General features: G+C 37.5%; 1 protein-coding gene across 2 annotated transcripts; it reads left to right on the top strand.

Annotated features, from left to right (window-relative positions):
- The first annotated feature begins 2,554 nt into the window (after nucleotides 1-2,554).
- LOC311013056 (retinal homeobox protein Rx2-like) lies at nucleotides 2,555-17,676 on the top strand. 2 transcript variants are annotated; one of them, XM_084008954.1, is made up of 4 exons: nucleotides 2,555-2,894; nucleotides 11,963-12,457; nucleotides 15,324-15,580; nucleotides 15,853-17,676. In XM_084008954.1, exons 2-4 carry the CDS (start codon nucleotides 12,178-12,180, stop codon nucleotides 16,288-16,290), a joined length of 975 nt encoding a protein of 324 aa, XP_083865080.1. In that variant the 5' UTR covers nucleotides 2,555-2,894; nucleotides 11,963-12,177; the 3' UTR covers nucleotides 16,291-17,676. The 2 variants fall into 2 exon arrangements, with proteins under 2 accessions (XP_083865080.1, XP_083865079.1); XM_084008953.1 differs by lacking the exon at nucleotides 2,555-2,894 and adding an exon at nucleotides 11,388-11,471.
- The last annotated feature ends 1,101 nt before the right edge of the window (nucleotides 17,677-18,777 follow it).

Here is an 18,777-nt window from a genome sequence, read left to right as displayed (position 1 = left end):
CAGCACTGAAATACTGCCACATACCCCACCCCCCCCCCAAGTTCTGCACTGGGGAAGGTGCTGAAAATAGAGTAGATAGATTGTGGTGTTTAAGAACATGCCAACATTGTTTTAATGTTTCATTTAAGTTGTGATTTTCGAGATGCTTTCATAGAAAGATTTGCCTAGCTTTAGCGTATCTTGTTATATACAATGTATTTATTTATATCACTTCTATATGTGTTTATATGCATCAACCATGTAGGGTCAAAAAGATAATTTCTCATCTTAAGTGTTTCCTGCTAAAGACATAAAAAAAACGTATTATTCTAGTACACTGTGCTGTTCCTCTAGGAAGTAGAAATGTTATAGGAATTGTATCATCTGAAACAGTTATTAGCCGTCTATGTTGTATGATGATGAATGATAAGACTACTGTTGTTTACAGATATTCAAGCCTCATGAAGCTCAGATCTGGGGGATTATTTCCACCAAGTGTTTTCCTTCCTGGACAGATGCTACACTACACACCGATACAGTCACACAGCACATTGGTGGCAGTCCTATCAACAAAAAAATTAGTTGAAATCAATAACAATAGACACTGTTTGTGTTGAAAATGTTCACGGTTTAATAATTCTTGCCATTTTAAATGTACGGATTAAACAAAATGCAGTTTCTACAAATTAACACCTCCGTATTTTTCTACTTCTTGTCATGTACTCATAACCTCTGATCCTAACCATTCACTTCATGCCTATCCCTAACCTTGAAATCAACTACGTCAAATATAACTTTGAAGAAGTGAAGATCAAATGATCAAACTTAAAAACTTAAAGATCTGCTAGTTGCATGAACACTTACAGAATCCAATCAACCATCATGAGCAGTGATTTGTCTTCAGTGGACAGTCCAGCTGATTCCAACACAATCAGCGTGGACACCATACCGGAATGTAGGATTCCCGCTGTCTCACTGCTTGCAGCTGTGACAATGAAACCACACAGGAGAAACAGTGATGGTTATTTAATTGAATTGTTATTAGTGTATAACACTGGCACAACCCATTAACAGTGCTCTTAGGCTTGCCCACTCATGTTCCTGGCTCACCTTGACTGAGTCCCAAAGGCCATGGTGAGAGTCTGGAGTAAACCAAGCATGAATCTGAAGGGAATTCTTATGCTTGACCATGAAATGGATGAGGGGAAGTGTGAGGAGGCTGTGGATATTATATTACAGTATAGCCTACATGGTAACATCGTGACCCGTCTCACAGGTGTCCGTCACCTTCACAATCTGTCCTGCAAGCAGGAAGAAGATTCCCACGGAGAATACCTGCCATACAGAGGGGAGTCGGGAGTATATCCATCTGAGAGTATGTTCTCACGGTATTTCATAGCTAGCGTGATACAGCACACGATTGTGAGAAGATGATCACCGAAGCAGTAAATCTCAAACCAACAGCCTTAGCCATGAAACAAACACACGGAAAATATATCTTTTCCACATTGCGAAATAAAAGTTCAATTAACGTTAAAATGAACATTAAACACTAGAGATGGCTGCTGATAGGCCTAAAAAACATTGATAGAATGAAATGGCCTATTAATATGACAATACACAACTTGTGGATTGTCATGATAGCCTCCTGTGCTTACCAGATGATTAAGTTGACCAGATGCATTATGGCCAGAATGCCCAGGATCAGGCCAAAGGCAACAGAGAAGACCAACAGTCCCAAAATATTGACTCCGTTTAAGGTGCCTTGTAATGGTACTGTGTCATCTATAGTGGTCCCAGGAATGTCATTAAGATCTAGCAAAGGAATCCACGGTCTGCACAGCCTCTTCATTGCCACTAGAGGGTGCTGAGGCAGTCCTGGATGCTTTCCCTGGTTGGATAAGAATAACTAAGGCAATTCCAGAAAAAAAACAGATAATCCTAATAGATTTTAAAAGTTTATCCAAAATAAACTAGAATATGCAACATAAAATCAGGGATTATAGTTTGAATAGAAATATCATTACATAACAACCTGTTATCCATGGAAGTAATAAGTACTTTGAGATGTATTTAATGATATTCTCCTTAGTCAGATGGAAAAAAGATTACCTTTAAAATGCTAGTCCTTGAGCAATCTAATGCATGAAGTCCAGTCACCACAGTTGTAGTGATTAATACGTTCTTCACCACCATGACTTACTACATTAATCATCAACTTTGTCTCTCCGCCTTTATATGCAAATGGTTATCGTTTAATTCAGCCTTAAAGCATGAAGCTTGTACTAAATTTCAATTGATATGTGTCTCCTTCACGCACTGAGAACTGTAAAATCGAGTTGATAACTTGTAATAATTACATAGTAACTTTTTTATATAAAATTTAGAAATGCATGTTATCATTGCATTATGGGATATATTTGTACCTGCTTTTATCTGTGTTTGTTACAACATCATCCCATGTCTACTTTAATAATTAGTAGCTGGTGAGATAAGACAGCAGTGGCCTACAGTATATCCTGCTGCACCAAGGTAAATACTTTCCATTGTCTGCAGGCTTCCAATTATGAGCTAAGCTCTTTAGCGGTTATACTCCAGCCACCACTTATTGATACAGACATCTCGACACACAATAGCCATGGTTAAGGTTTTGGGAAGTTTGATCAGTATCTCAGCCGTTGGTAATAATTAGTTGTTGTCAATACGTTTTGGTTTTAGCATTACCCATCCCCCTTTCATAATTCCTTGGCTTCCATTCCCTCCTCGCACTGTAGGACACAATAATATCTATTTAAACTGAGCTGTGGTGATGAAGAGGAAAGTAAACCAGGAGCAGAAGAGAAGGACACGCAAAAGTCCAAAGGCATGTCCAGCATCAAGATTGAGGACTACCTGAAGCAGCTGGTGGGAAAAAAGTGAGTAAGAAGAAATGCTTATATTATATTATATATTATATTATAGAGTGACTACAGTCAGTGCATAAAAACATTTATATGATATGATGCTTTAGATGCTCAATGTGCTTTGTGTGGAGTATGCACAAATATCAAGGATCTTAAATAACATGTTAAAATGTCTTAATGTTTTAGTGTGTCCCTGGAAGCAATAGATAATACTGAGCTGTATTATTTTATAGAAAAATTTGCATAATGAATGCATCATTGTTTCATACTGAAGTATTGAATAGACTGGAACAGGGTGAAGAAAAAAATATGACCTATATATTAATTAAACAGGGATTAGCAGGTGTGATTAGTTCTACTTAAAAGTAGGCTCTAATTTCACTCGAGACAGATATCACAGGTAAACAAAACAAAAATGGAATGACACAGTATTGGTATACATAAATATGTACCAATGAGGAGAAACGTGTATTAATAAAATGCCACCTGTTATAAAAAATGATTAAAGAATAGTTTAGACAGGTTGGGTGACACACCTTTTAAGAAAAACGCAGTCAACAGCAGTCTTCAATTAGTCTTCAATTAGTCTCCAGCCGATTTGAACTCACTCTTAAATCAGACTTGACCGTGCATAGCCTTTGATTTGTTTTGGACTCAGCTTAAGCATTTGTGACTAAAAAGCATTTCCAAATGCCTATGTTTAGATAGAGCTGCATTTCCATCCAGTCATATTCTTTGCAATCTGGCATACATAATACATATCTGTCCTGATTGGATATGTTTGCCACAAATTACCATAAATGAAGTATCCTCAGTGCTCAATAGGCAATTAAGTGGAGTACAGCACAACCCTGTGACAAGTCAGATACAATCTATTACAGCGCGTGGTGTGTCAATAAAGTAATAGTTGATTAATCCAAGGTTATAACAAACACAACAGGCCTTTTTCATTGCAGCCTTTTTGACATGTTATCACATGAAAAACGCAGGTGTAATAAATTCCATGAATTATGACCATTTTCCATTTATGTGGGTGCATGGTGGCGCACTGGAATAGCTGTGACACACTTAATACAATGGGAGCATAATTCACATTATCAAATTACAACCGCGCCTTGACATGTCAACACAAAAGTGCCAATAGGTGAAGATGATTTCAATTCATTATAATGCGTATACGTGTGTGGACGTGACCTAAGCAGTTTGAACTTGCTCGCCTTGTGTGGCTATGTGTGACATCAACGGATGCGACCAAGGCTTACTAGGTAGCTTTACGTAGGGGTTTATTTCCTCGGGGCTCAAATTAGCCAGAGAAGCAGATTAGGCTCTGTGTGTAATAACTCATCAGGGCTCGTTTTCAAGAAGCCAATATTATAAAGGTCTCTTAGCCAGTGTGCCTTAAAACAATAATTATTTAATCACCTTGCAATCCCAAGTAATATGCTTTCAATTATCTTCAATTAAGTAAAAAGGCCAACTGTAATGAAGTTAAGGTCTCATTGTCCAATTGAAAGTGTCGCAGCCTGATGAGACTTGTCAGTTGTCTCTTTTAAGTCAAGTGGCATACGGTGTTTAATAATTTAAAATTGTGGTTGAATTTTATCAAAACTATTGTCTACATATGGTTTGAGTGTAAATAAAAAACACATCAGGTTGCTTTCTTTAATATTTCACAAGTGAGCTAAATGAAAGAAAACTAGGGCCTGACTGTCAAAACAACAGATTACTTGATTAAGATATTAAGGATAAGATACAAATCCTCATTTTGTTTCTACGCAATAGCCAGTATCTAGGTCTGTGGCTGAGTCACAGCTACAGTAAATCTGAAGATCATCTTTGTGTATAGATGACACGGCAGTGTAAGGTAATGAGGCGAAGGACCTGGCCAAGACATCAAGTTACCGTTGGTCTGTGCCAAGCTGCAGCTCTTGGTGAAGCTAATCTTATTAAAAGAGGGTCAGGGCCTGCGCAGACCACCCTTAAATAGACATGGTTCAAACCTAGTATCACTATGGAGACTGCTCTTAAAGATGACAAGATTACTGCAGGTACGCTAAAAGAAGTGGGCTGCAAGCACAAATGACGTTGGTTTAGGTTTTCCAGGCCAGACAGCCAAATCTGGATTGAGAAGGCGAACAGCTTCTCTTCCGCTTTAATTAAGTTAGACAAAGCCTACTGTTTCTTTTAAACAGAAAATGTTAATGAAAACAAATGTCTGTTATTCATGCTGGCTTAGTTAACACAGTCTGACTCAAATGTTAATTGTATTTGCCTTTTTTCTAACTTAAAGAAAGTTAAAGAAAAAACGTTACCCTAACCTTGAACAAAACAATTTAATTTCATTTATTTATTTAGTTGATAGAGACGATGCTCATTGATTAACAGACAAGTTGATTGCTGTAAATAAGTCAGTTAACTGCAAATGCTAATTTCTAGCTGTTTTCTCTAGCCAGATCTTAAAGGCACCCTAAAATTCAAAAACTGATAAAGAGTAAAACAATAATTAAAAGACATAAACAAAGACGAAGACATTGCATGCCTCACACTACACCCTCCACATCAATAACAACACGCAGTAAAAGGTACAGTACGAATAAAGAGAGAAAGAAAAGAAAAGTATGTTCATGTATTTAAACATTTGGTATGTGGTTACAAATGTCATTTTCCCTAATCCAGATTTTGAGTTTGTTTTTAAAAATTAACTATTACACTCCCTTAATTCATTGGGCAGACTATTCCAATAATTGGTGGCTGATTGAGAAGGCTGTGTCCAATCTTTTCTGTACTGCACCGCTCTGGTGGTTGCTCTGGTTACTCTATTGACATTATCTTTCTGTTTTATGAACTAGCGCAGTAGGGGTGGAGCAAGCCCACAAAGTACCTTAAAAATGAGACAGGTATCAGAGGAATGTCTAAAGTTTTCAAAGTTAAACACATGCTTTTCACTATGAGGCAATGATGATAACTATTGGCCTTACGGTCAAGTGTTTTTAAAGCTTGCTTATAGAGGGACTCAATTGGTTGAAAAGTTGTTTTGTTAGCTTGCGACCAGCTAGTTAAGCAGTAAGAAAAATGAGAGAAGATCATTGGATACAAGAAGAGCTTTGCAGCCTTCATTGGCAAATATGGTGTTATATGCTTAAAATTTGCAAGGTTAAATTTGATAGTATTGGCCACCTTTTTTCATGCTTTTGAAATGAGAGTTGTGAGTCTAGGATGATTCCCAAATATTTAAAGTCAGGCACCACTCTGAACTTCTCTTGCTTAACTAGGACATCAGGGTCATGAGACACAGTAGATTGTCTTGAAAAATACATACAAACACTTTTGCTTATGTTCAGGTGTAAACATTAATTAATTAGCCAGTTGGATACATTGCCCGTGTGCAGGACAGTGTCATCTGCATACATTTGTATGTGCACTGATCGACGAACTGTGGGCTGATCATGACTGAACAGAATGGGGCCCAGTATGGATCCTTGAGGGACACTTATTTTAGAGCTTAGGTATGTAGACTGAGTGTTATTAATGCGTGTCCTTTGTTTTCTGTCAGTTAAATATGATTTCATCCATTTGATGGCATCCCCAGAGAAATTAAAATACGAGTTTTGACAAAAGGACTTTGTGGTTCACACAATTGTGTGATCCCTTGTAGCTTCGTCAATAAAAACAAGGATGACGTTGGATCATAAAAAGAGAAGAATGCCATCCTTACTTGTTCAGGTGAAGCCACAGTACAGTAGATGAGGACAAGTACAGTATAAAGCTTTCTTAACCAAATCAAAACGGTGCAATGTAAGTAGTTGATTGGGTTAACAAGATGATTTTAATAGTATCTCATTGACTCTGATCAGGACAGTGATGAACAGTTTCCCCCTGTTAACAACATTACTGTAATGTGGCACTGCTGCTGCTGAGACAACAACCTGTAAGGAAAGCTTTACTCAAAGCCACCTGCTTTTTTGTCTACCCTTTAACCTTTTAATGCGCTGTCCGTATGCTAGGCCACATCATGTGAGCTTAGGCATCTTAGATATGGGACAGATACAGGACGCATTCAAATGTCAAATTGATTTATTGTAAAAAATAACAATTTAGCTGAAGAGTAATCACATTTCCATTTCTCTTGTATCGAGTTATACTTTTAAATATAATTTTGCTAATGAATGGCATTTTGCAATACATTTCAGTTGCATTTTATTTGTTCTTATTGTGTGACTATGCCACACAACTGACTTTCTAGTTTCTGATATTGACCGTCTTATTATGCAAAGAAGGCTGAGAGGAAAAAATCAATTTCCAGATTTAAGGAGCCAACGAATCACTGCTAAGTGTACACATTTGTTGAAACTCCATTCTACCACCATTTCTTTGCACCAAAATAAATTGTATCTCAAGATGCTGTAATAATAATAATAATGGCAACTAATGGCACTTTTATTTATATTGAAAGTCCACACTTCTCCTGTCTGATCTGAGGCGTTGTAAAAGGCACTGAAAATGCAGACACTGTCCTCAGTTTTTTCTCTTTTCTACTTATTTTGTGACGACTCTTCTGGGTGTCAGCAAAAAGCATTTGGATAGCATTCATTCAAAATCCAGAATCTTCCCACTGGTTTTGTAAAGTGTGGAAGTGTCAGGAATATGTTTTTTTCTTCTGATTCACGTCTTTGTTCTCACTAACGCCAGTCCCTCTCTTCATTTGCTCAAATGTTTGTTTTTCTCTCTTAAAGACGTAGCAGTTCAAATGATCAATAAAAAGGTGGCACAGTAAAGAAGAAAAAGAGGAAGACGGTCTTATTATTACAGAGGAACGTGAAGAAGATGGACTGCCGGCATGGACTACTACTGTAGCAATGAATACCAGTTTTAAGTCCTTAAAATATATTTTTAGTAACTGGCTCAAAAATGATCATAAACGAACACGTCTATGATTGTACAAGATTTGACAGCGTTTCCTTAACATTTCAGCTCAAGCTGATCACATTACCAGTCTCTTAGCTTTTTACCCTCCCTTTCCATCATCTTCCTGTCATCCCCCTGCTGCTCACCATCCCCCTTTCCCCCTGTAAGCTGACACAGCGCCTTGGAACATTAGCCGCTTTCTTGCTAATAGGATCTCTGGGCTTAAATTGTCATCTGATAAAACTAAGGAGCTTGATAGCCATGCTGCACCCTCTTAACCAATTTGTACTCAATTAGGATAATGGGAAAACAAGCAAAGAGGGACAGCTTTAATATATTAATGTGATAAAATGATTATCAATTTCCCTTGCCTACAACTTGGGTGGTAATCACAGCAGTGTCATATCAATATTAGCCATGAGGTGGGCCAAACAATAAATCAGACATGTTTAAATTAGTTTGAAGAATGTGTTTAACATTATCTGTCCACAGTGGCACAGCACTTAGCATGTTTAGACTGATGTACAGTAGATATGACATTTCAAACCTGAATGCATTCGACATGCTGGTGCAATAAAACACTTAAACGGAACCGATCCATCATTGTTATAAATTACAACTGTTAAAAATGTTCACCTGATATGTTCCCTGCAATCTAAAGAGGCCCTCCAGTTTTATTTTGACACTTGCTTGAAGTTGGATAACTCACAACAGACCAAAAAATAAATACAATTGTTGAAAGCAAAGCAACAGAAGCTCATAAATTCAGTCTTTTTGGCCCTCGTATGGGTTGACCTTCAAAAAAAACTCAGGATCCTACATCTCCCACAATGCATCTTGATGGCATCTTTTTATCAGGCCCCATCTGCCTATCTTTTAAACTGACCTCGTTTGTAACACAGGATTTCTGCAACAAAATTATGTACAATTTCCTTATGAGGTTCGCAAAGTCTTTATTTGGAGTTCAGTGGTCCTTGGATTTTCACTGATTAATGCATTATCCTAACACTGACAATTGACAGTATACTAACTATTAAGTGGGATTTTAGAAAGTGTACAATGAAAATCAACTTGAAAAATACCAGCGGATATTTTTATATGAATATAACTTACTGAGAGTGATAAACTGTTGCACTATCTTCCAACAAATACTTCTTGTAAGTCGCTTTGTATAAAAGCGTCTGCTAAATGGCCGAAATGTAAATGATAAGACTGTTAATATTCAATATTGATCTTAAAAATTAATGTGACAGCTCAAACCTTTCTGACAAATGCATTGAGTGCATCCTAAAAGTCTTGACAACTGAATCACTAGCAATGAATCGTCTCACTTGAATCACTTATTAATGGGACTGATTACCGTCATCTAAGTCCATTGAGTGTCTTATGGTATCAGCTCACTAAGGCAATTAATGCTCCTTTCAAGGTTTTGCCTTGAATGAGGAATATTTTTGAAATGCTGGTGCAAAATATTTGACATGATGAAAACAACATAAAACCAAATCCACCACTCATTAAAAACTGCATACATATAATAATTCCTTAAAAATGAATAAATAACATTTGCCTGCTCTTTTACATTTCTGCATGTATTGAAAAATAGAGAGAAAAACATTCCACAGGCAAAACATATGACTACAACCTACTTCATGGCAAATCATTGCCGCAGGGACATCTTTAGTTTATTATTTTATTCACGTAGTGGCAAAGCTCGTTGTTCACAGGCAAAAGTAATGAGCTTTGCGGTCTCTGCCTTTTTTGTAAAACAACCTTGACAACAAAGAAAAGGTGCTCAGCTAAAGCCACTTAACCCACAGCCATTCTGCTCACAGAACGCATTGGCAATGCAGCCCAAAGTTGCCAGATGGCTTTAAACTTGTTAGCGTTTAAAATTCCTCAGCCGCTTAGGCACGTCCAGATCGTGCAGACAAGTGCTAAGTTTCTGCGCTTCTCCCCGACTCCTAGAGGATGATGGAAACGCGGCTGGACACCCTTATAGGGTCTTCAATACATCTCTTATTAATCTTTGCCCACACACTGTTCCTCGGAATGCAAGCAGAACTTTCACCCACTGCTAGTACCATTTAAAAAAATACGTGAATACAAACGTGTGATATACGTGAGTATTGGTAGATAACACTTTTGTATTTTCTGTCCATGTTAAGATGGCGTCCTCCTTTCAAAACAGTGAAATGCAGAATGTATGCATCTGTCAGCATATGTACACAATAATATATAAATCCTTGAAAACTCATCTTAAAATACTTGGGCTTTACATGATAAAAAATATATAGAATTTGCACACTTTGCATAGTAAATAAGGAAAAATCAATGTTGGACAAAATACTTGCCATCTAATTTTCCATGCTGGATTTTTTATGTATGCCGTGCAAAGAACTAAATATATCTTCAGATAGGAAGAGTGAGGTCAGAGGAAATCTCTAGTGAAGTCTTTAGGCTCATTAAGGATGGGCTTGATCTCTGCAACACCTACTATAGCTGCCACAGCTTTGGTCGTGCCAGCTGGCAGAAGAGAAACCTGCAGGCCGCAGGAAAAAAACGCCCCCAACCCAATTCTGCTGTGAACGATCAGACGCTAAGCAATGAGATTATTCAAACGGGTCATGTTATTTGTGACACATTTATTTGACACATGTAAACAATATGGTTGTATTTCACATACTCAACTGAAAAATGTTAAAACTAATTAAGTTAGTTTGATAGGATTGTACCTTTGCGTCTTTAGACCTGTACAGTACTTTAAAATAATGATCTTTTTTTGGTTCCCTGTGGTCCCCCCTGTACCTGTGATAAATGTATCATCATAAATCAGTTGATTATTCAGTGCAAGTTATTAGTTTTGTGTTATATTTTGTAACTCTTGTAAGTAGACGGAACCTCAATCCAGTGCAAGTTATTCGTTTTGTATTATATTTAGTAACTCTTTGTAATAAGACAACATACGGAACCAGTCTAACATTGCTCATACTTTTTCTTCCACAAAATATAATGTAATCAAATTTGCTTTGAACCACACACAACTCGCATATTTGTTTTTTCCCCCATTTTATCATTAAAGCCAGCTATTTCAAAAGCAACGCTGCTTATAAAGAGTTAAGGGCCTACTTGAATGAAACTTTTTTTTAATACAAGTCTTTACAGTGTGTAGCTATTCAAGTTAAAAGTCCATCTCTGTGTCTTTCCTCCCTTATATTGTCTATAATGAAGGGATTAGTGAAAACGCTCAGTATGAGCCATTATCTTTCAGACAATAGATTTTTTGAAAGAAAGTTTTGTCGAAGCTTCATTAGCAATGGCCTCCCTCTGTGGTCTGAATGCAGGACACATTTGGAGCAATTACTTGACCAGAAAACAACTGTCAGTCATTCTTAAAGGGGAAGGATTCCAATTAATAAACCTCTTAAACCCTTTGGTTTTACTACCATTCCCCGCAAGCTTTGGTGTCTTGTGTGGTTAAGGAGAGTTTTGTCAAGGGAGAAAGACATTACATGTGCTTGTTGCACAGGATTCCAACGGTAGATCCTTTGCTCACTTGTGTTCAGGGGATTTCAAGGACTTAACTAGGAGTAACAAGTGCCTGCAGCAGATATTGTTAGTGTCATTTGTCAACTCCGCCAAGACAGCATGCATGTAGCGTAGCTTGTGGCAGCAATCTGAAACAAGGTAAGATCACTTTATCAGTCCTTATTTTCATTCTGTCAATCGTGTCTATTAATTCATGGGTTTTCTATAATGCCCATTTATTATCAAGAAAGAAATATTTTCCAAGTGCAGCTCTGATTTTGGTGCCTCTTAAGATGTTCGTAAATGTCAGGTAGATTTGATACCAAATTAATTGAGAAACTTAAGTAAAAAATTTTCAAATGCTGAGATTTTAAAATATATGAGTAAAACCTGATGGGAATCAGACTTGAGAGGAATACATTCATTTTGCTCACCACTACAAACCAAACAAAAATAATGGATTCCCTTTTTTTCGTTTATGTTCCTTTTTGTGTTTTGTTTTTGGTGTAGACCGTGTCAAGATATGTACACTACTATTTAAAGTTATTTATTTAATAATAAAAACAAGGGAAGCTGCTTGCTCATGTACATATCATATTGACATGAATAATGTCTAATGTTAGGTTTCTTTTTCTCTCGTTCCCTTACAGACAAAGATGTGAGGTTTTCTTTTGGCTTTTGTGAATATTCCACATCACTGAAGTGATCCTTCAGCATATGACCCTCACGCTTCACATACATCTGCTCCATTGCATGTGAAGAAGAACAACAACTCTGTACAACAACTGCACTGCTTTGTCACACTTGGTAGCATTTTTCTTTTTTTTTCTGACAAAGAGGAAAGAAAGGGCCTAAAAAGGCTCGGATGCATTTGTCAATGGATACCCTGGGAATAGTGGACGATAGTTGCCTAGACAACTATGACATGGCAAAAGCTGCTGGGTCAAGCAGTGGAGGCAGGGTCCACAGTATTGATGTCATACTGGGATTCACTAAAGACCAGGACCCTATACTGCATTCAGTAGATGATGACAGCCAAAAAGCCAACGGAGAAAGCGCAGAGCACCCTGAGAAGCAGGTCCCATCTGACCCCTATGTGCACCTTCCAGAATTGGGTGACAGCTCCCAACATTCCTCCTACCATGGTTAGTTTTTTCAGAAAAGCAACCGTCTTCAGCTGTACAACTAGCAGAAGTAGAACTGTACCGTTTGAGACTCTCTCCCCAAATATATTGGACCAAAAGTTCAATGACACATTTTATTAACCACTTTTGATAATTATTTTGAAATTACAGTTTGAAAAAGTGAGAGATAAAGAAAGTCATAACATTAGACATTATTCATGTCAATATGATATATGCATAAACAAGTAGCTTCCCTTGACTTCAGTATAAAGATAAATCACTTTAAATAGTGAGTGTAAATATCTTGACTCCACCAAAAAGGAAATGGAACTAAAATAGAAATAATTAAATTGTTCATTTCACTCTGTCTGCTTATTCTAAAATATTATTGCATCTATTATCAATCTTAAAGTTAGTAAAATAATTTATACCAAGATGCAATTTGTTATGCTCCTTTACTGTATACCAAAGAAATATATGAAATGTGTTACGCCTCATTTTATACATATTTTCCTGGAACAAGTTTTGTTTCTGTTTTACTTTTTAACTTTATCCCTCTAAACTGCTAATGTTGATAACTGTTACGTCCCAGTCAAGTGCTTTAGTACCAGGGCCCTGGTGTTGTGCTAGTTTAATGGTACATCTAAATGGAGCAGAGCCAAGAATGTAACAAGTTCCCCCTGTCCTCTTCTCGCTATGTCCACTGAGAGAAAGGTCCATTCAATCCGGCTTATTTGTTACCATTGGTAACATTAGGATGTTGACCACATTTTAAATACGTTTCTTTGGATTACAGCAATGCTTGTCCACACAGCAGTCTTTTGCAAGTATGGAGATACTTGTGGGTCTGGCTGTAAATAGGAGTTTAAGAAGCCAGTGAAATCACTACCTACTGCAAATCAGCGAAACTTCAGTCTTTACTCACTTGTACTTGTATGCTAAAAAATCATATTAAAGCCTGAAACAGACATTACCCTAAAAATGTCATGAACATAATCACTTGCTGTATGCTAAGGGAAGTTTAAATAATCTATGGACATAGTAAAAACATTTTAGTATTTTAAAAATCAATAAAATGACAATTTAACAAATACTAAAACAGAACACTTAGGGTGCTGTAGAGTAATGAACACATGTAATTGAAACTCATATCGTCTCTCAGTACCATGCAGGAAGGTGGCATGCGGTGACTCACCAGAAAACCACAGACTTTTAATAACCTAGAGATAATTAGTTTCTGTATATGTAGGGTGTAAGGAAGCATCAGTGTTATTTATGCTTAATAGGTGAAAATATGAATGGTATACTGATATAGCTGCAACCTATGTCAAAACTTACTGCCATTGTTTAAGTGCTTCGAAGCAAGACACGGGGGACATTTTTTTAATCAAGTTTTTTAACTTCAGCTCTATCTGCAAGATTTAAAATGAACATATGTTTTTTCACTACACTTGTGGTGATGGTGTGGCGTTAAAATTATATTTTTCTCCATAGACATAACTAATATGGTAGACTACACACTTCTATGAGGGTGATTCATGCCTGTAACTTGTAAAAATAGAATTTTATCATATGCTAAAGCCACAGTGTGACTCTGTTGCCTTCTTTTGAATGAGAGATCACCATACCATGGTCAATAATAACACAATTTAAATGGGATGGTAATGATGTGCTGTTTTTTCTTCTATTCAGCAGAAAAACATAAAGGTATTAAGTAGCAATCACCAAACTCGTTCTGTATTCATTGCATTAAAACATTCACGTTTTAAATTTCACAAACTACCTGAATTGCAAAGCTTTTGCTGCCTGGTATCACCGTCAAATGATCTGTTGACCATGTTGCATGAAACTATTTGGTATGATCAAATTATGGTGATCACATGGCTCCCTTGCTCTACCTCCATGTCTTGGAAGGCACAATCTGGACTATGACTGTTTAGTCATAGTTTAGCCAGCTAAAGTTCCTTGTTAGATTAGAGGAGGCGGGGACTCATAGGTTTAACTGGTAGCATCTGTTTCTATGGGATTACAGCTAGGGATGAATTCAGTGAAAGACGCGATGTCATTTGGACTCGCCAACCCCCTGTTGTTTATAAGCCCTCAACTGTATAAAGGGCATCAGTCAATAAGCTGTTTTATCATGAGGAGAAGAGTTAACATTTCACTTTTTGATCAGCCTGTATGTTCAAATGTTACATCTACCTTGAAATGATCAACAATCACACATACGGGGTACTTTTTTTTCTCCTTAAAACTAGACAAAAGCAAACAAAGTATATAAAACTCCTTCATTATAAGAAAGCAATTAAAAACAGTTAAGTCAACTCAATTCACTTGATAATTTACTTTATGAATCAATGCTATGAAAAAAGATTTACCTAGAGGTGTCAAATCTTTTGAATTATTCAATTATTACTGAAGAAAAACTGACTTGTCGTCCTTGAAAAACAAAAAGGCTTTGATGTGTAAACTCCTGTAAACATGCCGTTTACTCTTGACTTTGAAGTTATAGCTAGTGTAGTGCACAAAACGGATTGTCCCTAAAATGATGGACTGTTTGGCTGAGAGGTTTGGTTTAATGGGTTTAAATGGACAGTAGTCCTACCTCTCCAAGTACCTTAATTGCTTTTTTTTATTTTTTTTATCTCCACTTTGCTCTGTCCTTACGGCGCCAGCTGTACTCAGCCAAATTGTTTGAATGTATGAATAAGGGGCAGGTATATTTTTCCCTTTATATTTCTTTTTATAATTTAGATTTTCTATTTGTTTATGTGTTCATCTGTGGGTTTTATGTTTGTTAAATGGTGAAAACATTACCAAAAGAAATGGCAAATACTACAAAATGTATATACTGTACTAATTGAATGTATCCTATCATTCATTTTAGAATCGGACCTTTACTCCAGTGACAAGTGTGATGAAGATATAAGTAACCTGCAGAAGGAAGGGGATATTGATGAAGGGTCTCCACAGCCTAGTATAGACGAAGAGCACAGTAAAAAGAAACACAGAAGAAACCGGACCACCTTCACCACTTATCAGCTTCATGAGCTGGAGCGAGCTTTCGAGAAGTCCCATTATCCAGACGTCTATAGCCGTGAGGAGTTGGCAATGAAGGTTAACTTGCCAGAGGTTCGAGTTCAGGTAGGGACTATGGGATATCATAATTGTATACTATGGTGTAGGTACAAGGCTATGGTAATGGTATTGGTTAGGCCTAAAATGCTGAATGATTTCAAATTCATTATTAGGGATGCCAAAGTTTATCTGTAAGTCTTCAACTTCTGCACCACCTAGTGGTAGTATCAGAAGATACATAGCACAATCTGTGCAGGAGTTTGTATTTTTCTGATGAATGACTTGTGTCTCAGTGCCCCATTGCACCATCTCATCTTATTTAATTTCTCTTGGTCCAGGTGTGGTTCCAGAACCGAAGGGCCAAGTGGAGAAGACAAGAAAAGATGGACACTAGCACCATGAAGCTCCATGATTCCCCCATGCTGTCATTCAATCGTCCTCCGATGCCTCCCAGCGTGGGGCCAGTGGTCAACTCGATGCCCCTAGATCCCTGGCTGACGTCGCCCATCTCCAGTGCCACTCCCATGCATACCATCCCTGGGTTCATGGGTTCACCGCAGGGTCTACAGCCTGCCTATCAAAGCCACAGCTTCCTCAACACCCAACCTGTCATGGTCCAAGGTATGCAGCCGATGGGACCTCCACCCTACCAGTGCCCACCCAGCTTCAATGATAAATACCCAATGGAGGACGACAGGAGTTCCAGCATCGCAGCCCTCAGGATGAAGGCCAAAGAGCATATTCAGTCAATGGATAAAACCTGGCAGCACATGTGATCTGAAGAGTCACTGTGGAAGGATTTTTTTTAGCTGCTCCTGTGAATGTTTACAAACTGATCTTCCAGTGCTTGTTCATGCACCCATGATGAGGACAAATTACACCAAAGGAGTCAGACATTTCTTTCTCTGACACAAATAAATATCTTGAACATAAACTCCTTTAAAATGTTTTAGGCCCTCTGAGGGGCATTTATTTAGATTAAGCTCAAAACCTTTGGGAATGGACTCTTATTTAGACAACATTATCAACATGAATGTTTTAACACTACAACATTAATTTAGTAAATTACTGATATTTGAAACACTGTTCACAAGCTGAAATATACTATATGAGATGCTAAGTAGAGCCATGTGGTACCAATATTTGCGGTCTGAATCGAAGGGTGTCTTTTTTTTGTGGAACCTGGGTGTACCTGGGTGTAAAACTTTCCTGTTCCCCTGAAATGATGATACCTTTATGAGGTATAATAAACACTACATTGTGCTTTGGGAATTTGCTGGTATTTCCTCAGAATTAGACAATATTAGTATGAATTTGGTTGGTTCGAACATGTTTTTCTCCCTGTATGTCTGTTTGGATGAGTTCTCTTCATAATTTCTAGTATTTTTTCTGAACATTGTAGATACTGTCCAACATTTTCTAGTATAGTTCGGTTCCTTTGTAAGTGGGCTCAGATATGTATTTCAAAACCACTTCTTCCACTTTGATTATATTTAAAAGCAATATGTGTGTGTTTTTATTTTCATCATTAAATGGGCCTTTTTGAAAGCAGTGAGCCTTGATGGGGGAGGTTATCGGAAGTCACAGAGCATAATCTGGCTCAGAGGCTAATTTAAACAGACAAGCACACCTCTTAACACCTAATTACTGCTTTTAAAGCGATTAACCCCGGATTCTCAGCCATAGACAGAATGGCCTCAGATGCCCCTGAAAAATCCTTTTCAAGACCTGATTTCCCTCGCCCCTCCCCTCAAACGTGAACATATATTATTACTAATTTACAGTTATGGCACAACATATCAATGATACTTTTTTATTATGCCCTATGTTAATCATGATCTTAGTGAGGGATCCTCCTCATTGCATTGTTGACAAAATATTAATTAAAGACAGGTAGATTAAGAGTGAAAAAATCAATGGGTGCTGGCAGCCTCTCTTCCCCTTGGAAGTAGCACAGTTTGATGTAACTGTTGGACCACAACTAGAAGGAAATTACATTACACAGATGTTTCCCAGAGAAATTAGGTCATGAGAATATTATTTCTGTGTTTTATACTGTATGTGTGTGTTTATTATGCAGAAAGGTGCTGCTGAGCTAACAAAAATTCATATTCCTACAATAATTTTTCTCTGGTTCTTGAAAAACAACAAAAAAACAAACTTGCAATGTTTTCCACTATCTTGCTAAAATAATGTCATTAAGCTAGTGTTGTCATTACCTAATTTACTGAGTACTAAGGACGCCATAATGAAGTATAAGGAAGACTTATATACAGACCACATGGTCCGTTTTATTATTTTGAGAAGACACATTAATAAATATGTGAGGATGTTTATTATTCTTAAATATTTTTTTTCACCGGTTTTCAATATCATAACAAATTTCTAGTCCTTTCGCGTTTTGAGAATGTGACTTTGATTTTTCATACGCTAAACAGAATAAAGTAGAACCACTGTCGAAGCACTTTGAATGTGGAATTTGTTTTTCTGTCTACACATGCATTAGCGAACCACCAATATGACTTAGTGCCGTTAATGAGCGCTGGTGTACAATAGGCCATGTAAGCTGTGACAGAGCGAGCTGGCCTGATGGAGGCCTGTTGTGTTCGCCCAGGCCTGTGGACCTTTGCCAAGCCGTTAGGCAGATGAAGCTCCACTCCATCAGGCCCAACCAGGGGTGTCAGAAGCCCCGCCTGCTAGGCTGCAGAGGCCACAAGGCCTCAGGTTCTAATTGCCCTCTAGTAATATGGGTGGATTAGCTGCTCCAATTTATTTTTGGACAGAGGTCTGTAGAGATATTTATTTTACTTTGCCACAATAAGGTGCTTCTGTCAGATGCTTCTATCATTAATAAAGTAGATGTGAAATACGGAGTAGGAAATTGTTAAGATACTGAAACAGTGGCTTAATCAGAGGTGTTTGAGTTTTAATAAACCATGAATGCATGATCCTAACAAGTTGTACCTTGTTGTAAAGGTGACTAATCAGGCTTTCCAACGATATAACGTATAATACCAATTGGTATTATTAAAGGGGAGGAATAATCAACCAAAATAAAGTTTCCAAACATTTTTGGGGAATGAGAAACACCGCTAACCGTGTGGGTAGTGGCCCAAAAAAAATGTGCCAAAATCCCTGCAATATTCCTCTCTTGGTATTTACTCCCATTTTGAGCTTCAAGTGCTGGCAGGTGTATGCCAGTCATAGATGTGTGACTGGCACCTGATTGGCACCTAATTGACAGCACTTGTATGCATTGGTCC

Source organism: Eutrigla gurnardus, assembly GCF_963514095.1.
Source record: "Eutrigla gurnardus genome assembly, chromosome: 4".
Classification (NCBI taxonomy): domain Eukaryota; kingdom Metazoa; phylum Chordata; class Actinopteri; order Perciformes; family Triglidae; genus Eutrigla; species Eutrigla gurnardus.
The sequence above is the reverse complement of the archived record's forward strand: the minus strand, read 5'-3'. Positions and strand labels throughout refer to the sequence as shown.